The sequence below is a fragment of the Panicum hallii genome, chromosome 9 (assembly GCF_002211085.1).
Source record: "Panicum hallii strain FIL2 chromosome 9, PHallii_v3.1, whole genome shotgun sequence".
Taxonomy (NCBI): Eukaryota; Viridiplantae; Streptophyta; class Magnoliopsida; order Poales; family Poaceae; genus Panicum; species Panicum hallii.
In genome coordinates, this window is record NC_038050.1 from 55204177 (window position 1) to 55225882 (window position 21706).

The 21706-nt window shown below is 45.3% G+C and overlaps 3 protein-coding genes across 4 annotated transcripts; 2 read left to right on the top strand and 1 right to left on the bottom strand.

Annotated features, from left to right (window-relative positions):
* Positions 1 to 385: 385 nt before the first annotated feature.
* Positions 386 to 1352, top strand: LOC112873157 (L10-interacting MYB domain-containing protein-like). The gene is made up of 2 exons (XM_025936177.1): positions 386 to 682; positions 768 to 1352. Exons 1-2 carry the CDS (start codon positions 386 to 388, stop codon positions 1350 to 1352), a joined length of 882 nt encoding a protein of 293 aa, XP_025791962.1.
* A 6157-nt stretch (positions 1353 to 7509) lies between these two features.
* LOC112875060 (mediator of RNA polymerase II transcription subunit 31) lies at positions 7510 to 10617 on the top strand. Of its 2 annotated transcripts, none has more exons than XM_025938746.1 (6): positions 7510 to 7849; positions 7979 to 8105; positions 8561 to 8657; positions 8734 to 8812; positions 9344 to 9651; positions 9987 to 10191. In XM_025938746.1, the coding sequence occupies exons 2-6, from the start codon at positions 7994 to 7996 to the stop codon at positions 10024 to 10026; spliced, it is 636 nt and encodes a 211-aa protein (XP_025794531.1). In that variant the 5' UTR covers positions 7510 to 7849; positions 7979 to 7993; the 3' UTR covers positions 10027 to 10191. The 2 variants fall into 2 exon arrangements, with proteins under 2 accessions (XP_025794531.1, XP_025794532.1); XM_025938747.1 differs by lacking the exon at positions 9987 to 10191 and adding an exon at positions 10328 to 10617 and having other exon boundaries at positions 7515 to 7849.
* Positions 10618 to 10788: 171 nt separating this feature from the next.
* On the bottom strand, positions 10789 to 14081 carry LOC112875059 (RNA-binding KH domain-containing protein PEPPER). The gene is made up of 6 exons (XM_025938745.1): positions 13677 to 14081; positions 12797 to 13052; positions 12122 to 12276; positions 11767 to 12030; positions 11358 to 11552; positions 10789 to 11282 (listed from the first exon to the last, which is right to left on the bottom strand). Exons 1-6 carry the CDS (start codon positions 13962 to 13964, stop codon positions 11085 to 11087), a joined length of 1356 nt encoding a protein of 451 aa, XP_025794530.1. The 5' UTR covers positions 13965 to 14081; the 3' UTR covers positions 10789 to 11084.
* Positions 14082 to 21706: the final 7625 nt, after the last annotated feature.

A 21706-nucleotide genomic window follows, 5' to 3' on the forward strand; every position in this document is an offset into this window, starting at 1 on the left:
GGGCGCGGGAGGCAGCGCCCTCCACTGCGCGGCCGCCAGCGCACACCACGGCGCGGGCGCCAGCGCGCTCCACGGCGCGGGCGCGGGCCCGGGAGGCGCGGTCGCGGTTGGCGCGGGCGGCGCCGGCGTGGGCCGTGCGGCTGGCAGGGGCGTCGCGGGCAGGGGCGCGGCTGGCAGGGGCGGCGCGGGCAGGGGCGGCGCGGGAGGCAGCAGGGGCGGCGTGGGAGGCAACAGGGGTCATGGCCGCATCTCCGGTCTTCCCAAATCGGTATAATTTCTCGACTCGATTTCTTCTATGGCTGAGTATATGTATGCTAGTCAATTACATAATTGTCATGTATGCTTCAAAATATTGCTCCACATAATTGTTGATTAGGGTGATTCTATGGAATGGACGGATGATTATAATCGCATTGTATGTGAGTTATTCGCTGAACAAGTAAGGAGAGGGAATAGGCCAAATACACATTTGAACACTTTAGGTTACACTGAGGTGTCGGGAAGGTTCTACCAAATGACCGGAATCGAGTTATCAAAGACACAAATTAAGAACAAATGGGATAGGTTGAAGAATGATTGGTCAATTTGGCAAAAGTTACTGCGGAATCAAACCGGAACCGGTTGGGACAATACAAGAGGAGTAATTAACATGGACAATGAATGGTGGAAAAAAATGAAAGTGGTAAGTATTGTTTTGTTCAGAACTTTTAGCTGTTCATCTATGTTCACGATACTTTCTTTGAGTTCTGATTACCTTCCTTGTTCAGGATGTGCCGGGTTCTGGGAAATTCAAGAAGAAAGCGCTTCAAAATGAAGACTTCCTTAGAGAAATGTTTGGTGACATCTCTAATGATGAAACTGATCATTGGAACCCGATGAGTGACAATCCTGTTATACCCGAAAGCCAAAAAGATACTGAAAACATAGATGGAGCAGGAGAGGAGGAAGAGGAGGACAATGTGTTCCATGATTGGTCATATAGAGAGGAAGAGGATGAGGAGGTTCAGGAGGTATCGCCTGCTAATGGAAATAAGAAAAGAAGAGCTCGTGTTGTTCTAGAGGTTCCTAAAAAGCAAAAGTCAAGTACAGCTCTTCTAATTCAAGAACAAATTACAAAGATTGCTGATTCGGCCGAGTCGTTTACATCAAAAAAGCAAGCTGAAGTCGTTTCTATCAAAGAAGTGATGGATGTTGTCTTGGATTGTGGGGCACAATATGGTAGCAATGAGCATGATATTGCTACCCAATTGTTCGTGAAAAAGGAACAAAGAGAAATGTTCTTGACCCTTCCTACTAGAGAAATTCGTTTGAGTTGGCTTACAAGGAGGTACAACGACAAGTATGGGAATTGAAGGCTTCGAGAAAAATTTTTTAGTGCTTTTTTCAGTAGTGTTATTTTTGAGTGCTTTTTTCCGTAGTGTTATTTTTGCATACCTTGTTGTTGAGTACCTGTAATCATGACATTGTTACTACTACTACTTGTATCCATGACATCGTTACTATTGCTACTTGTTATTATTTTCAGATGTATGAAAGTGAGAGTGATGGTTCGGGGGAGTCAGATGATGATAGTGCTGAGTTTTGGAACTTGATTTTGTGTGGTGCTAAAGTGGCAGAGAAATATGTTGATCTCTACCTTGACAAAAATCCACCAAGGATAGCGGATCTAAGTGGCATGGGCTGGTTACAATATATCTTCAGAACTCCAGGTGAATGTCATTCTCAGTTGCGCATGAGCACGGAAATATTTATGGATTTGCATAATTTATTGGTGTCAAGGTACGGACTGCAACCATCTATGCACATGAACACCTATGAGGCTCTTGCAATTTTCTTGTTCATATGTTCTGGAAATGAGTCCAATAGGAAATGTCAAAATCGTTTCAATCACTCTGGTGAAACTATTAGTAGGAAATTTACTGAGGTTCTAGAATCTTTGATGGAAATGGCAAAACATTTTCTTGTTCCAAAAGATGCAAACTTTCGTACCGTCCACAAAAAGATAGCAGATGATAGAAGGGCATTTCCACACTTCAAAGATTGTATTGGTGCTCTAGATGGGACACACATTAGGGTATCTCTACCCCCTAGTGAACAAGTAAGGTATATTGGAAAGACAGGGATACCGACTCAAAATATCCTAGCAATTTGCGACTTTGACATGAGATTCACTTATGTTTCTGTGGGGCAGTCGGGTTCTGTGCATGACACCACTGTGTTGTATAATGCAATGAAGTTGGATCGAGATTTCTTCCCACACCCTCCCAAGGGTAGGTAATTTATGGCTGGTTTCTACATTTTTTATTTTGCAATTCTAGTTCTTTATTATCTAAACATATCATATACTTTTTATTTGTAGGTAAGTATTATGTTGTTGATGCCGGATATCCTAATAGACCGGGATACCTAGCACCATACAAGGGTGAGAGGTATCACTTACCCGAATGGCATAGAGGTGTAGAACCAAGGTCTCCTAAGGAAAAGTTCAATCGTATTCATGCACGAGTTCGTAGTGTTATTGAGAGGTCATTTGGAGTCTTGAAAATGAAGTGGCAAATTCTCTATAAAATGCCGATGTATCCATTATGGAAGCAAAAGATGATACCGATAGGACTCATGGTGATCCATAATTTCATCCGTGAGCATAACAGTGGTGATTTAGACTTTGAACGTGTGGAGCGTGATGAAAATTATGAGCCTACAATACCGGAAAGGTATAACAAGTATGTAGTGCCTTCGGATGGATCATCTCCAGTACCCAATGCGCCTACTATGGATGTTTTTCGTGATGCATTAGCAACGGCTATTTCTCAAAGTTGGATGTAGTATGAGTAGTAGATCATTGAGACTTGATATGTAATGGAATTATTTTGGAATATTTGTACTTTATTATCTATTTAATATTATCTATTTATAATGTACTGTTATTTATGAATATTTTAATTCGTACTCACTAATTATTAGCACTTCCTACGAGTATTTTAATTATTTATGGTATTGTATTATTTTTTAATTAAAGTGTTTAAGTGAAAGTATGTCAACGAACTCATCTCATGCAACATTCGAGGGTATAAGGGACTTTTCCATACAAATTCACAATTTTCTGAAGTTGAAGTTGTCCTGCTAGCCAAACACTTTCAGAAACTCTACAACTTCAAAGCAGAGCTGCTCTGCAGTGAAGTTCATGAAGCTGAGCTGTGATTTGTGAAGCAGAGCAGTCCCAAACAGGCCCTTAGACACGAGGCTTCGCTGTTCGCTCCCTCCTCTTCCCCACACTTTACTGCTGCTCTTATGTGGAGTGGAGGTCCGGCCACAATCGGATCAACTGTTTGGCAGTGGGGTTCAACGGATGGAACCCTTGTAACCGACGTCTAGTGCGCCCCTATGTCATGTCATCCGGATGTAGAATTATACAAATAGGTGTACATATATTCTTAATTTTATTTCTAAATATATATTATTCTATTACATGATTTTTGAGTAAGTTAGACTTTATTTTCAAATGAAAATTAAAGTTTTCTTAACTACTTGCTGAAACTAACAATTCTAAATATATAGAAGAACATAATCTTCATATTTTGCAAGTTGTGTTTGTTTAAATACATTTTTAATTTTTTGACTAAAATCTACGTTCCACGGTTCATTGTATATTTTGGATGATGTCAGACCCGGGGCCATGGGGCTGTGTACATCAAGGAGTCCGTATTGGGCTAGAGGATAGGACGTGTCATGTACCTTATTTATGTTGTATTCTACCCGCATGCGGAGTAGAACTAGTCGATACAGAAGGAAACTACTCGAGTTGTACTTGAGTACGATTCCTATGCTAGTATCAGGCTAGGATTCATGTAACCCTGTCCCCCCGGATATATAAGGGCGGGCAGGGACCCCCTCAAAACAGAGATCACCAGATCAATATCAAGGCAATACAAACCATCATACAGGACGTAGGGCATTACGCATATTGCGGCTTGAACCTGTCTGAATCTTGTGTTGTCTGCACCTTCGAGTTCCTGATCTCGGCGCATTCCAATCCAAAACCTACCACCTTGGGTATACCCCTCGGTGGGCAGCCGGATAAAACCCGACAGCTGGCGCGCCAGGTAGGGGAGCGCGCTGAAGATCCACCGGCGAGCTCGGTGGCGTCTTCCCAATTCTCCAGACTTCCGCGGCGGATCCCCGCGGCGACCTCGACAACGACGATCTCGATGACTTGTCGATTCATGGATCCGCTACGAGGACCGAGGAGTCTGCTCTCGGTTCAACTTCACCTCGTGCTGCAACGTCGACGCACCGCGGCCGCCGACCTCGATGACCCGGCTCGAGTTCGGCTTGTGCCGCAATGTCTGCGCGCAGCAGCGACGATTTCGTCTACTTCGACTTCGTGAGGACTGTTTCGATTACTTGTCTCGACTAGAAACTAGTCGAGGGCGAGCCTCACATCAACGACTACTTCAACTACTCGTCTCGACTTGAAAACTAGTCGGAATCGACTCCGACTAGTCGAGCTTCGTCAACAAACCGTCGTAGCTTCATCGACGAGCTCCACGGCTTCGTCGACATTCGCCCACGAATCAAGCTAAGTGACTTATACCTTTTCCGACTCGTTCTTCATAAGATCGGCTACCTTTTTGGGTACGCCTCTCGACGGGCATGAAACCCTCGGGGGCTACGCCCTGATCGACTACTTCTGGGATGCTAGACCGACAGTCACAGCTTTGGTGCACTGAGTATTGGAGGCCCTGCCACTGACTTAATGCACCGAGTGCTGGCGGCTTTGCCACAGTCTTAGGACACTGACTACGGAGGCTACGCCACAAGATTGTGTTCTGAGTGCTGGAAGCTTCATGGGACTACACCCTATGGAAGTATAGATCTTTGCGTGTTGCCACACGCGCTCTCGCCGACTACTTATGCGTGTACGTCTCTCGATGGGTACGAAACCCTCCAGAGCTACACATCACCGACTACTTTATGCACACCGCGCATCCTTTTTGTCGCATGACGACTTCTTTGTCTTCTCTTAACGGTTGCTAAAGTACTCGGGTAGCACACGCCTTAATCCGTGAAACCTCGACTCTTCTGTAAACCTATGCTCCTACGCGTGCATGCGGCTAAGCTCCCTACGCTATGGTCTACGGCCACCAGGGATCAGGTGCTTAAACGTAACAGGCTAACTGCCCGGGGAAATTACATGGCCTAGCAAGAGCAAGACGTGAAATTTTAACACCGAATAAATTTTGGTGTCTTTATATTATTACTGAGTACTACTCGGTATCTTCGCATTATGGTACATAATGTGTGCATTGTCTTTTTTCAGGTCAAGCTTCAGGCTCGGGGGCTGGGCGATACGCACTACTCGACATGACTCATTCTGCTCTCCTGGCTTGTAAGCTCGGGGGCTGGACGCCGCAAAACTACTCGAAGACGACTCATATGAAGACTGAGAGTGCAGAAGAAACTCTAAGCCACCGCGTGGTTAAATAAATCAGCGGGAGGCTTAATTTCACTATGCAGAGGCGAAGAGTTTTTCTCAGAATTTCATAGTAACACCAATGCCACGGTTTTTGGACCCTTATCTCCAATTTTGTGGGATTTGGATTCAAGGCTTGGGGGCTGTGAGACACGTGGCATCGACTACTTATTTTTCGAAAGTATTTGAAGGATAAGAAGGGAAGACTCAAGACTAGTTTGACCCTCAGCTTGATTCTTTGATTCAACCTAAGGCTCGGGGGCTACTCCATATGGAGTGCGATTATTCATCGCACCCCATACAAAAAAAGAGAAATAATTCGGGGCATGAGCACCTCATAGCTTCGATGCAGTTAGAAGAGTACTCGAAGAGAAATTTCAAGATGGAGCTTCGAAAGAAGTCGAAGAATGCTTCAGAAGTACTTGAAGAGCCTGCAGTACTCAGCTACGAAGAGCTCGGGGGCTTGTCAGACCCAGCGCCACGGGGCTGTGTACATCAAGGAGTCCATATTGGGTTAGGGGATAGGACGTGTCCTGTACCTTATTTATGTTGTATTCTACCCGCATGCGGAGTAGAACTGGTCGATACAGAAGGAAACTACTCGAGTTATATTTGAGTACGATTCCTATGCTAGTATCAGGCTAGGATTCATGTAACCCTGTCCCCCCGGATATATAAGGGCGGGCAGAGACCCCCTCAAAACAGAGATCACCAGATCAACATCAAGGCAATACAAACCATCATACAGGACGTAGGGCATTACGCATATTGCGGCCTGAACCTGTCTAAATCTTGTGTTGTCTGCACCTTCGAGTTCCTGATCTCGGCGCATCCCAACCCAAAACCTACCACCTTGGGTATACCCCTCGGTGGGCAGCCGGATAAAACCCGACAGATGACATCATAGCAAATTCTAAACTTTAGTGATAAGGAAGTCGTTGGTTGGTTGTCTTCGTACAAAATTTAATAGTCACATTGTAGTTACGCTAGCCAAATTATAAAAATAACTAGTACTGTTATAATATCATATTTAAAAATATTCACTTTCTTTTTTAAGTAGCGATGATGATATTTTTATTAAAAAAATCTTTTATCTAGAACCCACTAAAAGAAAAAAAATCTTTATATTATTCTTATATTATTTTGAAAGAAGTATATATCTGTTTAATTTCAATAGAGTAGATTTGGACCGTTCGTGTCGCTGCATGTCCCACCCTTGTTGCCGTCCATGGGCGCCGCTTCCACCATGCACCACTCGTACTTGTTGCGGTGCCCCGTGCACAACATTCTGCGGTGACTTCCGTGCTCGTTGCGAGCATTCATCCCTACCACGTCCATTACTATGGTCTATTGATGTCATCTATCTCCACCACACGCTGCTAGTGCTTGCAACGATGGCCCTACAGCTACCGACTTTAGGGAAGAAGAAGAAATAAAAAAACTAGCATCTCAAAAATGTTGATCTTTACTTTAGAAAAAGATAAAATAGGTATTCTGGTCCCTCAACTTTGCTCTGAGGGTCAAGGTCGTCCTCAACTTTAAAAAAATCAATTTAGTCTCTCATTTTTATTTTAGATCAAATTTATTCTTATATTAGATAATATGATGCTCCATAATATCGTGAGACTAATGTGAAAAGTTCTCTTTACCTTGATCATTTTCTCTCCTTCACAATTTCCATGTTAAGTAGTGCTGCGGAAAATTAATTAAACATATGCATATTATTCTTATATGATCTAGATTAAACTAAATACGAAAGAACACTTCAACCGAGAGACATCAAACTATGAGTCTTCAACAAATACGAGAGACATCAAACTAGGAGATAGAATAATGATCTATTATGTTCTATCATTGATTAATTATAATGTTACAATAATGAAAATTGAGTACGAGAAGAAGCTAAGGTTAAAATAATTTTTCGTATTAGTTTTGTGCTATTATGTAGCATCATATTAGTATAAAGATAAATTTGACCGAATAATAATGTCCGAGGGACTAAACTGGTGTTAAAATTGAGTGACGAACTCGACCCGGCGGCGGAGCAGCAGGGCCTTCCTCCTTTGACGGGCAACACGCCCACACGGCAACAAGGCCCGCTCCTACGGCACCGCAAGTCCGCGACCCATCTCCTCCCTTCGCTCCTCCAGCGCCCGCCGCTCTCCACGCGGTCGGCCCGTGCGCCGCCCCTCCACGCTCCCCTGCCCAGCTGCAGCTCGAGTCCGGCTGGTGCGGCAGCACCCTCCCTTCCCACGACTTCTCTGTTCTTTCTCTCGGCCTCGGTCTTCCTTTCCTAGCGGCGACGACAGGGCGAGTTGCGGTGCCCGTTGTTCGTCGAGCGACGGGCGCTTCGCCGGCGGCGAACATCCGACAGGGGTATGCCTGCCTATTCCCCTCCCTTCCCATCCTGCTGCGCGAAATCAAACACCCAAACCCCTAACATATGGTATTTGTATTCGGATCTGACCATGATTTTACCTACTAAATTCGATCTTTTTGCAACAGTTATTGGGTGTACACATGTCCCATACTGGGTCCGCCCCTGCTGACAAGGAAACCGACCCCGGGGTTCAGCGGTTCCAACTCGAGTTGGAGTTCGTGCAGTGCCTCGCTAACCCTACCTACATTCACTGTACTGTACTCCTCCATTCTCTCGTTTCATCTCACCTGTTTAGGGTCAGCTGCTTAGATGTTGCACGCTTCGTGGAAGCAATATTAGATTGGAATCTGTAGCTGTTGGTTTGAGGTAACCAATTTGGAGATGGATTCTGCTGCAAGTAATTAGCAATTCGTAGCAAATGCAGAGAAAACTGTAATTCTAGTGTTATGTTCATCAACAAGTTCCTGTTTGAAAAGGGAGGGATGATGCTCTAGGAATTTTAGGCCTAAATGTGATGGTCTTGTGAGCAATCTCCCACCAATAAGGCATGACTGCTATGTTAAGGCTGTGCTATTTTTAGTGGTATTGCTTGAATCTCACCATTATGTGTGCTTCACCTTTCATTGCTGTTCCTTTTTCACTTGAGTTACATGAGTGTTATGTTTCACGCCACATCCAATATTGGTAATCCTTTTTTTCTTGAGCAGATCTAGCACAGAATAGATATTTTGAGGATGAAGCATTCATCGGATACCTCAAGTACCTAAAATATTGGCAGCGCCCAGAGTATATCAAATACATAATGTGGGTGAGATCATCTTCTTTAGATTTGTCTGTAACTGAGAAAATAACTTGCTCATGCTTTTTCCTAATGATGCAGTTATCCACACTGCCTTTTCTTTCTTGAGCTCCTCCAAAATGCCAATTTCCGCAATGCAATGGCACATCCAGCAAACAAGGTGACCTTTTGACCCCATGTGCCTAGAATCACACTCAGTCACAAGTTTTTAGCTTTTGTTTTGCTGTTTTGCAGCATTATTACTCATTTCAAAACCTAGCTAGAATTGCTCCTTAGGACATATTATTTTTATTGTAGCTTGTTAGAACCTATCAAGAAACATGAAAGTGGCTAAAACTCAGGGGTGGATCCAGGACCAGGGTCCAGCTCATTTAAGTAGCTGAATTTGTGTGATCTCTACTCAAGAAAAGAAAAAGGCTCAGCAGGCCAATATCAGCCCAGTTCGCCCACATACCATAGATTCAGCCCGGGCCCATCCAGTTCCTGGGTCCGTCTCTGCTAAAACTTGATCTTAATACTCATATAGATATATGGTTTATATATCTATTTTTGAAGGAATTGGTTAAGGAAAGAGCTTTTCAATTCTTTATAAATGTTCATAAGTTTTCATAAGTTTACTTTGCACCACATTGTTTTTGGTCTGTTAAGACCACTTGTATGAAACTAACACTACCATCGTAATGTTTGACAGGAGCTTGCTCACAGGCAGCAATATTTCTTCTGGAAAAACTACAGGAATAATAGACTGAAGCACATCCTACCACGCCCTCCTCCCGAACCAGCTCCGGTGCCTGCACCTTCACAAGGACCTGCAACGGTGCCCCTACCACCATCAGTATCAACACCTGTGGCCCCACCTGTTCCTGCACCGTCATCATCTATGCCACCTGTGGCAGCAGGTGGTGCATCTGCAATGTCTCCTATGCAGTTTGTAGGAACTCCAGGCACCAATATGCCGAAGACTGACATGAGAAATGCTATGGGCAACAGAAAGAGGAAGTATGCACCTCCGTTTGCAATCATTCAACAATTCGTTTCATGAAGTTGTTATTTGTCCATGCATGTTTTTTCCTTGCTGCTTTGTCTGTGCTATGAAATCATTAGAGAACTGTTATTTTGTTAGAATATGTTCCAGTTCAGATAAATTTATGGCTACTCTTCCAATCCTGATTATGAATTTCTAACTTCCTGCTCAGTCAACCTCCTTGGTTTCAAACAATTCCTACTAAACCCCCTTTCCCAAAGGGGTCACCATGAGCTAAACTAGCATAGGAAATTGGTATCCTTTTCCTTTTACATGAGAGATGATGGATTGCTCTCAACATGCTTTGCAGGAGAGATCTATCCTCTTTCACCATAGAAGTTGTCAATTGAAGATTGAGTGGAGCAATCTTTTTATTCTTTTTATTTTTTGATCTGTTGCCTATTGTGCAAAGAAATTTATTTGAAATTTTGTTAATAGCACATGCAACTGTTACAACAGATTGTTTGGAATTCAATTGGAATATCTAATTTGGAAAGGTGGCATGCTCAACCTCACATTGAGCTGGAGTCTGAGACATTTTTTTTATTTTTTTTTATTTTAGTCCTTTGTAGTTTGAGCTCTTGAGTGTGGTGCCAATGTAATATAGTGACCATATGATTACTGACTATACCATTCACGTCTTCGCTGTAGGATGGGCTAGTTGAGCATGTTGGGCAGCTCAACAGTGGACAAATAGGATGCAAGCCAGAAGTCGCTGCCTATGGAGCCTTTTCAATTTTTCAATGTTTGTAGGTCTTGTAGTTGAGAAGTCATGTTTGATACTGCTCTGTGGGAGCTGCAGATGTAACTTTAGATGTCAATGTGCTCCTGAATGACTAATCATTTGTGTTGGCGTTGCTTTAGTCAAAATTTTGTTACGGACTAAACACCGGCAGCCGGAAATGTACATTCAGCGCCTATTCATGATCCTGAATGACCAATCAGTTGTGTTGGCGTTGTTCTAGTCGATTTTTGTCACGGAGTAAATGCCTTCAGCTGGAAATGCACATTCAGCGCCTATTCATGAATCGTGACATATATGCAGCCCAGTGGCCCACTATATCACGGCGTGATCGCTTGCAGGCACAGATGGGCACGTTTTTTATCATCTGTTACACAAAATGCGGTCATCGAATTGCAGTAATCACCAAAAATCACCGTTAAACCACAGGAAGCCGTTACAGATTTCAATTCCATCGAACAGGAACCCTATAAACTGTCTGTTTGTCACTCTAACAGAGTACAGCATACCCTGAAATGCGTACAGAGATACAATACGATCTACCGAATTCCCACCGGGAAAGCACACAGTCAGCAGCACACAGTCAGCAGGAAACTTGCCTGATTTGTATTGCTCATTCAGGAACAAATACAGGATGCACCAAGCATTCCTAACGATGAACTGCTACTAGTACCGGTAACTTGACCCATAGCCGCCCAGGCCTGAAGATGGATATCTACCATCATCGATGCTAGAATAAGATGGGAGTGATGACGACGAATAGGTGGAGCTGCCATATTGTGAGTAGCTGGGCCTGTACACTGGATCTAATCCTGCTCCCACATAGCTGCTTCTGACAGGTTCTCGGTGTGCAGCTAAGGAGTCCTGAAGAAAGATATGGTGTAAACATATATACACTCAGAAATCTAAATTTCAAAGGAACAGAATACATGCTATTACCTGGATGAGCTGTTGGGCAGCTTGTACTTGTGAAGACGTCCCCTTTATTTCAACAGTAATATCATCAGGGCTGCCCAAACTCTCCTGAATTGTCACAACAGCCCCACTATTAGCTCGTATGTACGCAATATTTGCTCCTTTGACTCCTATAATGTCCTCTGCGTAGGTAAGTGGGATTTGCATGGTTTGAGTTATCTGAAAAAGATTTCTTGTAAGCAACAGTTCAAGGTCAAAAAGAAAAGCTCTGCTTCCAAGTAAGGATCATTAGTAACTCGTAAAAGGGTCAGTGCATGTAATGCATAGCCAGAAAGAGACCCATACAACATCTAAACGAAAACAAACCCATGAATTGTATTTAATCCGCCAAAAATCTTATGGAAAGAAATGAAGATGAAAAAACAATCCAGACCTGTGTAAGTAGAGGCCCAGCACCATGCATCCCAGAGGGTCGTAATGTTGACAAGGCAGGATCACGCCCATAAAGTGACACTCCTGAGCGATGAATGCTATGATCTACTAGAGGTTCTCGTTCAAGATACAAAGTGTCCCTCTTCACCGGAAGAATATATTCGTCAACTACCAGAGGTGGTTGATTTACTTGTGCAGAACCAATTGAAGGGTGTGACATATCACCCCAACCATCACCGCTGCGATCTTGGCTCACTGCAGTATTCTGAAAGAAAAAAAGGGGGGAAAACAGTGAACTAAAAATGATATGAAGGGTGGACTAGTGAAGCTTAGCATGAGTTAAACTTTGCACTTACAGTCTTTTCAAATAATGGGAGTACACTATGGTCAACCAAAAACTTCCGAAGATGGTTAGAAACTGCTTGAAGTGCTTTTAGAACTTTCTCTGTTTCACCTTGTATCTCAACTATCCTTTCATCATCAGTTACATAGAATGGTCGCTCTCGTTCATCTACAAATATTTATAAGCCAAGAATAATCATCACTCACTTTTACGAAGGTTTAATCAACATTGTCTTCAATTCTTAAAGTACATATCATCTATGCACAATAGAAAATGTGAGCCTTGCCATAGTGTTCTAAGCTAGTGCAATTTAAATAACCAAATCAACTTAAACTTCTGTGACCATGAGTGCAAACTAGTTCATCGAATCATAGTAAAGCTCCTAGCATTTTGGAGAAGGGAATAGACAACCAAAATGTGGGTTGCTGCTCAGCAATGATGATTGTGTTTCTTAAGGGCAGCGAAAATGTCAAAAAATCTAAAAAGGGTGACAAACTTTTGTGCTAACAATGTGCAAATTGGAACTGCAAAAAGTTAAAGCTTGCTGGAAAATCAGCCTGCCAGAACCATTAATACAGGGTTTGCAGTAAATTTGAAGGAAGGATATGAAGATAACGGCAAGAGAATCAACTACTGTACCAGAGCAATGGCATATTGACACACTATATATCAGCCAAGAATACTTTACCTACTGATATAACCCGAATTGTAGCACCAGTGCTCTCCTGAATTGACTTGATTGTGGCACCTTGCTTCCCAATTAGGTTAATAGCTTGAGCTCCAGGAACCAGCAGCCGGGCAGCACATACACCAGGTGCAGCAGCTGCCTGAGTGCCCTCAGCAGCTCCATCTGCTATTCCAATGACACGTTTAAAAACTCTCACTAGAGCATCCATAGCTGGCGGAAGCTCCAAGCTTGGATCTTCTTTTCCAGACACCAAAACCTGCAGAGATTCGTGATTCAGTAAAGTATACACAAGAGAGCAAGTACAATTAATTTAGTAACATAACTAAACAAGAACAATCAAAAGAGGTATGCGATATCTATTTGAATTCATTTGGGGCACAAAACATCGTACACAGATAGTTTAGCTTGCTTAACTATACCAAACAAAAGGACAACTACCATCCACTGTTGTCATCCAAATAGCTATATGTTACAACTCTACGTGCAGCACACTAGCGTAGGATTAAAAGCATAACGAAAGCCAGCTATTCAGATAATCATGCCCTGCCCTCATCTATTTATAGATATCTTGTTGCAGTCACGGCACATCCATCCTATGTTGAATTAGGATAACAAACACTTTAATTTATGTCATAAGCGTAAACCTAAATCAAGTAAGAGATCATCCCACAGTGAACTCATGTCACAGCCTAAGGAACCCCTAATCTTTGTTTTTCATCACAAGACGTACAATCTTATCTCATACTACTCACCACCACCTCGACAGGTAAAACCGTTAGCGAAAAAATCTGGCCCGTACTACAACTGAACCTAGCAATTCTACCAGGAATTCCAATAGCTTGTTATCAATTCGAGTTTTGATAACTAATGGTGTACTCACAATGCGCTCGGTTGCTCCGACGGGACCCTCCAGGATGCGGACCCTAGCCTTAGTCTCCTCGACGAGGCGCTTGATGAGCTCGCCCTTACGCCCGATGATGCTCCCGACCTTGAGCACCGGAACCACGAGCCGGAACACGCTGTCCCCGGGCCAACCGGGCCACCTCTTCGCGGCCGCCGCGGCCTCCTCCGCCGCCGCGGCATCGGCCTCCTCTGCGGCCGGCGGGGGCAGCAAATCGGGCGCCCCGACCTCCACGGCGGTGACGGCGGCAGCGGATGGGTTGGCCATGGCGGTGGCGGTGGAGGGTGGCTAGGGTTTGGGGCGTGGGGCTGCGGCAGCAGTTGCAGAGGCGTCGCGAGCCTCGGCAGGTGGAGTGGGGGGACTTGGGAGGAGGAGCAGCACGGACGGGATCTGGCTGGTTGGATGGGTTCACGATTTGATTTCTCACGGGCTCCGGTTACCTGGGCCAAAAGATTAGTGAGACGGGCTCTGTAGTTCAACTTATTCGTGGGCTGAATATTATGATTAGGCCCATGTGATATTTTTCACCCTTTTGCTCATGCTCAAATAAAGAAATGATCATCTCAGAAACTGCAGTTCATTTCAGTTTGCAGAGACTATTTTTCAGTATATAGAAAAGCATTTGATCCCCGACTTTTCTACTACAATTAAAAACATCAAATGGCGAAAGTTTTTTCGCTCATACGTCGCGACCGAAAAAATACCGCACGCCGTCGGATTCCTTTCGTTTTCCCGTCAAACCCCTTTGCGTCGTGCGATCTCTTTACCCTTCCGAAGCATTCGTCGTCGCATCCCCTCCGTGCCCCTGACCTCCGTCGCGCCGCAATTTTAGCCATAACCGTACGTTCTGCCGCTGGCCGTGAGCGCGATGAAGACAGCGGCGCGATCCATGACCTGTCGCTGAGGACGGCGGCGCGATCCCATCCTGCGCGCGGCCTCTGGGAGGTCGGAGGAGGAGCTTCAGTAGGGGGCGGGCATTGCTGCCACGCCCCCGGCGCCGAGCGGCCGGCCGGGCTCCCCGTGCAGCATGGGCCCGGGCGGAAGAGGGGGAGGGAGGTGGTGTGGAACGGATCGCCGTCGGCCTGGAAGGCAAGGGCGACGCCGGCTGCAGCATCTCTGCTCCCTCCCGTTCCTACGTGCTCCCCGGTGCCGGCCACCATCCAAATTCCGGCAAAGTATATCACTGTGCTGTCGTGTGCCTGAATTGTTCAGTAGTTTTATACTTTGACTTGCCAATGATATTCATCAGTGCTTGAGCTGTTCCAATCTTGCAATGACAAGCTTAAGGTGTAATTATTTTCCGGATCACATGGTTCACCAAGTTCATAGAGCTGTACCATATCCGACCCGCCCGACGGTTCCCCCGCGCCGCCAACGGTGTCATCACGGTTATAATAATGTGTGCTAACCTTGACTTGCATGCAAACGGACCTATCAATTTCTTAGGAGTGTAACATGCTTTACTTTCTTGATTTGTATATGACGTACACAGTTAATGTGCTATTACGAGGCTGAACGAGACTGGAGGTTAGGGCTGGATATCGAAACGACTCGGCTTGGCTTAACGAGCAGAAAAATCTATTCGGCTCGGCTCGGTCCAGCTCGCGAGCTGCCAGTTTCGTCGCTAAGGGCGCGCTGGCGCGGCAAGGGTCGGCACGCAGGGGCCGAGGGCACGGCCACGCGCCGGCACAGCAGGGGGCGGGGCTGGGGGCATGGCGGCACGGGGACGGGGCACGACGGCGCGCTGCTTCTCCTAGATTCAGTACTGGGTGGGACCTGCTCGAGCCTTCTTGTCCTCTATGGCATGCGGTGGTACCTGGCAGCAAGTCGCGAGGCTGCATGCCCCTGCGCTTGTGCTGCTCGGAGCAGGTGGTAAGTTAACAGTTGGTTGCGTGTAAACGTAAAAAAAAAATTTAAAAGAATCTTACTAATTTGAAGTACTAAATGAAGTCTATTTATAAAACTTTTTGCACAGATGGGTTGTAAATCGCGAGACGAATCTAATGATACTAATTAATCCATGATTAAGCAATAATTAGCGGATGGTTACTATAGCATCACTGTTGCAAAATATGGATTAAGGAGGTTCATTAGATTCGTCTCACGATTTACAGCCCATCCATGCAAAAAGTTTTGTAAATAGACTTCATTTAGTACTTCAAATTAGTAAGATTCCTTCGAAAATTTTGCGTTTACGGCTTTTTTGCGTTTACAGCCTGCGAACTAAACAGGGCCTAAAGGTTGGACGTTAAACTCGTGGCTCGCTAGCTCGCTCGGCTCGACTAGTTAGTGGCTCAGCTCAGCTCAGCTCAGCTCAGCTCGTTGGAAATTATTACTGAGCCGAGCTAAAACCGGTCATTTAACGAGCCAGCTCGAGCTGGCTCGCGAGCCAAAACGAGCCAAGGCTACAGCCCAACTCAGGCTAGAAGTCGGTCCATATATCTCAGCCCCATTTGTCGTTTATATAAGAAGCGGCTGAAACCTCCAATCTTTCCAGGTCCAGCCCCCTCTCCCTCTCAACTTCCCCTGTCCTCTAGCCGCCAGGCGCACCGCGCTTGGCTGCCTGCCTCCGGCCTCCTTCCCCGCCCCTCCACCCCTCCCCGACTGGCCAGCCAGGGCGGCGGGCCGGTGGCAGCCAGCGCCCCCACACCCAGCCAGGGCGGCGGGCCGGTGGCAGCTAGTGCCGCCACACCCGGCCGGCGCCTCGCCGTGCCACGCCCGGCCTCCGCCCCTCCACTTCCCGGCCAGGCCAGCGGCGGCAGCTGGCGCCGCTCCGAGCCCGCCCGCCCGCCTCCGACCTCCCGCCCGTCTCCGAGCGCTGCCGGCGGCAGGTAGCTCGCGCCGCCAGAGCTGCGCCCTGCGTCGCGGCCCGGCGTCGTCACCGCCGCCCCGCGCGACGCGCTCGTGTCCCCGCGCGCGTTGCCGACTCGCGCGCGCCGCCGCGGCCCTCAGGCTCCGCTATCATTTTTTTGGGGCTAGCTCAAGGGCCAAACGAGCTGGCTCGAGCTCGCAAACGAGCTGAGCCGAGCCCGACTTCTAGCTCGTTATGATAACGAGCCTGGCCGAGCCAGCTCATTATCTTAACGAGCCAGCTCGAGCTGAGCTGAGCAGCTCGTGAGCCAGCTCGACCTGGCTCATTATACTAAGGAGGAAAAATTTCCGCTCGGCTGTTAGTAAATTGCACCGAGCCAAACGAGCTAAGGAGCTACCATGCATCATTTCATCCGGTCCTACTGGAGACAGTGGATCCGGTACATGCGATTTCTAGCTAGATGTAGAGCTCCAGAGTACAGACTTTCAAAGTGAAAGTGATGAATGCGGGAACTTAGTGGGTATGGAGGCAGTCTCCTATAGTACTAGCTGTTAATCATGCAGGCTTGGTGATGTCTAGCTAGATGTAGAGCTACTAACTTCTAGAGTGAAAGTGATGAAATGCAGGAACTTAGTGGGTATGCACTATGCAGGCAATGTTTTTGGGTTGCATGTCAGTTGACCCATGACAATCTCTATGCTCTGTAATTCGTTTATGCTATTGAACAAGAGAAAATTCCTTATATAGTACGATTTTTGCCCCTCGTGTGCGCAAGATGTTATCCCATCGCTATGCACCTCTACCAGATTTTCTTTCCTGCGCCGCTCATACTTGCTGACCTCCAGGTCGCTGGCTTCACTTATTCTGTCGAGATCAAGCTCAATTAAAGTTGGTATTGAATCTGTTGATATTCGATCGATAATGTGGCTGGCAACTTGATTTTGTATTTGGTGCTTGATTTATTAGCAGCAATGTGGATTTAAGCGGTGGTCAATGTCGATTACTCTCAATCTGATTTGGGGCTGCCCTTTCTCGGTGATGCGGACCTGCAAGGCTGCAAATGGGCCTCCAGCACGCAAAAGCCGCCCAGTAGCCGTGCGCCGGAGACCAACGCGGCGGCGGCGGCGGCGGCCACACGTCCACACGAGCGAGTTGCTGCATGGGTGGCGCTGTCGGCGGCACGAGCAGGATGCCGACCTCATGGGCTAGTGCCTCGTGGGAGTTCCGGCAGCTAGCAGATTCCTGGGGACCCTGATGAGACGACGAGCCGTCATCCTCCACTTCCGCACGCATGGGCAAGCGGCCATAACTCGAGAGGATGTGATTCCTGCGCTGGATTTGCTGCTTGTGCAGGTGCTCGACGAGGCGAGCCATAGCAGCTAGGCGTGACTCCGGCTCTTCAGCTCCTTGCGACAGGGCGGACGAGCTCGCGAGCTCGGGCGCGGAGCCGCGACCACGGGCCGCAAGAACCGGCGGTAGTGGGTGCCGAACGGGCCGCGCCGTCCTTACGCCTGCACCGTCCTTTGTCACGCCTTACCGCTGCCAGACGCCGCATTTAGGTATCGGGAATTTGGGATAAGTTGTTGGGCCGTTTCTGGGATATTTTAGTCACAAACCAAATCTATGATATGCATGGTTTCTAGCTTAGTGGTTCTCCTTTTAGGCTTTTTGTTCTTCTTGTTGTGGTTGTTGTTCTTGTCTTTGTACTCTTGAACTCTTGTTCTTTATATATATGTATATATATATATGTGTGTGTATATATATATATATCTCTAATAAGGGATTCTTCCGGTCTTCCCTCCTGTTTCTTAAAAAAACGGAAGTAACTAACGGATCTAACAGAAGTGTCGAAAAGGGAATAGAAGATAAGTTTTGGTGACAAATAGGGGAGTAAAAATTTCTCAGTGCTATATAGGGAACTGGATTTTTATCTAGTGTTATATAAGAAATTTGTTCATTAGGAGTTGCATATTTGACTAGTCACCTTACAGAACTGGGATCAATATAGAGTGCTATGTTGGTATTATAATAGTAGTATTTTCATCACAGTAAAACGCTCGTGAAATTGCAAGAATGGTTTCATGACAGAGGTAACTTTTCTTAAATATACTTTCTAATTCAACCTGTGTTCATCAATGAGCTATGCAAAACAGTTACCTGCTGGAGAATTTAGGTTTAGTTAATTGCTATAGTCAGGTTCAGATCCTGTTCATATTGTGACTTTAGCAGCACAAAAAATGTTTGGAGCTATAATCATTATAATACAATACTCACATTTTGTTTTGTAAATAATTTGGTATAAAGTAACTGTATTTACCAAGGAGAGTGCAAAATAATCTATATCTTTTGGTTTATTTGGCTACAGGTTGAGGCTGCATGGACACTAACAAAAATTTCATCAGACACATCAGAGAATGCCAAGGTGGTTGTGATCTGGTGAAGAGTGGTGTTGTATCCATCCTTGTCAATCTCCTAAACTTCCAGTGAGGATGTTGATGCTCAGAAATGGGACATGGACTCTATCCAACTTCTGCAGTGGGTAGCCACATCCAAACTTTGATAAGGTTTCTATCCAGGGTCATGTTTATTTTTGTTGTATTGGCCAAAACTGATTCTTTGAATGATCTTGTTTATTTGCTTGTGGTCGAGTAGGTCAACCCAGCTCTGTCTAAATCCATAGGCTGATGAGCTGTTTTATGCCTATCTGATGAACGTAATGACAAGATCCGAGCTGTGATTGACTCTGGCGTGTACCCTCGCCTTATGGAACTTCCGGTGTAATTGCAATTTTCAGTAGTCAGTTTTCCTTCCAATGTTCTAATATGGCAAATGATTGAAGTCTTAACTCCTAATGACACTATGATTTCAGGTCAGTATTAGTCATTTTGTTTTGTTTTGCACATATGGATTTACTTTTTTCTTGAAACTGTACATCTGCAGTTCCATTCCGACTTGTGCCACAATAAAATTTCAGTGAAGTGATCAAGAAGAACAAAATATTATATAAATAATTAAGTAGTGTGTAGACTGAGAGACTTGAATTTGCTCCTGATTTTGATCAAGAGAGCACCCATTTGGCTGTAGGAATAGCAAATGTTCAGAATGTTACAAACATTGGAGGTCAAGGAGCTTGGGATTTATTTTGCTGGTTGCCCGCAAATAGAAAACAATGTGGAAATATGATTCCAAAATCTTTGGATGCTTTCAACCGTCAACTTACACAAAGAAGTTCGGGATAAGCAGTGGCAAGTTTCTAGAAATGTTCCATGCTCCTGTCATTTCGTACAGTCAAAAGAAAGATACAGATTTTCACCTTTCTCTACAATTTGCACTTTTTTGCTACTTAGTGCACAAATCCGAAGAAAAAAAGGCCTGGTTCATTAGTGCGGATGTATTATGTACAATCCATCCATGTGACTACACTGTATGCATTTGTCATGATTTTGAATCAGCTTCAAGATTCTGGCAATGCTTAGTGCGTATCCTTTATACCTTGTCATTCTTCATTATTAGGATTTAGTGCTGCTATTTATTTACTTGAACCCTCAATTTTCATAAAGTGCTCTAGAACATTCATGCATAGTTTTTTTTTACATTTTCGGCCATTGTGTCACTAGAGAGCAAGCTGGTGAGGATATATGTTCCTGGTCTGGTTTATGATTATGTATCTAGATGAGGAATGGCATGTTACTCAATAAGAAGTGCTCCAGTTTTAAGTGTTGCATATTATGCCTTTTGCTTTCCACTCTAATGTAAACATTTTTGGACTTTTGCTTTCTCCGTTGCTGGGTACCTCGAAATAGAATTGTGCATACAGTTTAACCTTTGATGTAATGTCAATCAGTGGTAACCTGACCATCCAAATTGATTAATCAAGTGAATAAAATTGACCTAGAGTTGTCATAGATTGTTATTGGAGTTGGGATATGATTTTTGTAGCCCGTAGCAACGCACAGGCATGAAACTAGTCGAAACATAAATATGTTTTTGTCCTCTTTTTTTTCACTTTGCATCATTGACACTACTAGGCTACTACTCCGTATTCCCTAAATGTTTGCACCACTGCTGCACACCTATCTGTCGAGACTTGAGAGGCTAAACCGCAACGCGAACCATAAATAGTGACGCCACCGAAGTCAAGTGCATCGCCACTCTTACCAGCTTGGGGCGTACGCGCTCACGTGCGAGTGTTTCCCTCCCTCCATGTTACGTGATGGTGCCCCCTGTTCCATCGCTAATTCGCTAGTAGCTCGTAATACCCGTCCTCTGGACTCACTGTTTCTAGGCATCCCAATAAATAATTAACTTACACGCTGCTGCTTGATGATCAACTCCTCCTGCGAAGGAACAGTACCGAAGGGTGGTTGTTACACAGCGAATTCATGGCCCTTCACCTTTTGGGCGCGCATGTGGCCTGCCTACCTTAAATTGCAAACAAATTTCGAAATGATCTGTCGCTCTAAAAATGAGGCAATTTCAGGTTGGCTTGGCGCCAATTTAACGCGCGGCGAAATTTAAACCGAGGTTCTCTTTAGTTATTACATGCGACGATCTTCGCTACAGTTGTAAAGAGTGATGTAATCCTTCCGCTTTCCTTGTGCCTCAGGGCACCTGATTCATTGATTTGCAACTGGCCACTGTTTTCTTTTTCTTTCCTTTTGAGCAAATCTAGCCGCTGTTCTAGATATGTGATAAGAATAAAAGGCCAGTGAATGGCGAAACATGTAGCGGCGACTCAACAGGAATGATTAAAGGCACTGCCAAAAGTACACGGGGGAAAGGTGGCTCCCAACCAAAATCCATCTCCATTTCACAAGGAGAACGCAGGCAGAGCAATTGAACGAGAACCTTTTTTCTGAAAGAGAGAAAGAAAGCAACACCCGGAGAATCATCACTGCCCCCAACTTGTTTACTTCGTCCTGTGATTCCATTGGGCTTTAGATTCCCCTGCATGGGGTAGGAATCACAAGGTTCATAGGCCCCTGGCTTTACTTTGGCGCCACTTGATTGAGTGCCCACATGCCAATTCCCAACCCATCTGGAAGTTCAGCTACCTTCAGACCTGATCCAAGTGTATGCACCGTGGAGGTAGACTAAACAAACTACCAGCTACTTATAATCCATAGAGTATACGCCTGTTACTTCCTGCCAACAACTGGCTTAACGCACATAATTTTTCATCTTGAAATTTCCAAAT

Excerpts from the sequence above, each read along its gene's own strand:
- LOC112873157 (XM_025936177.1), top strand. The coding sequence starts at position 386 with ATGGAATGGACGGATGATTATAATCGCATTGTATGTGAGTTATTCGCT. Across the intron at positions 683-767 it reads GGTGGAAAAAAATGAAAGTG|GATGTGCCGGGTTCTGGGAA; the intron begins GTAAGTATTGTT and ends TTCCTTGTTCAG.
- LOC112875060 (XM_025938746.1), top strand. The coding sequence starts at position 7,994 with ATGTCCCATACTGGGTCCGCCCCTGCTGACAAGGAAACCGACCCCGGG. Across the intron at positions 8,106-8,560 it reads TAACCCTACCTACATTCACT|ATCTAGCACAGAATAGATAT; the intron begins GTACTGTACTCC and ends TTTCTTGAGCAG. Across the intron at positions 8,658-8,733 it reads GAGTATATCAAATACATAAT|TTATCCACACTGCCTTTTCT; the intron begins GTGGGTGAGATC and ends CTAATGATGCAG.
- LOC112875059 (XM_025938745.1), bottom strand. The coding sequence starts at position 13,964 with ATGGCCAACCCATCCGCTGCCGCCGTCACCGCCGTGGAGGTCGGGGCG. Across the intron at positions 13,053-13,676 it reads TCGGAGCAACCGAGCGCATT|GTTTTGGTGTCTGGAAAAGA; the intron begins GTGAGTACACCA and ends GAATCTCTGCAG. Across the intron at positions 12,031-12,121 it reads TCCCATTATTTGAAAAGACT|AATACTGCAGTGAGCCAAGA; the intron begins GTAAGTGCAAAG and ends TTTTTCTTTCAG.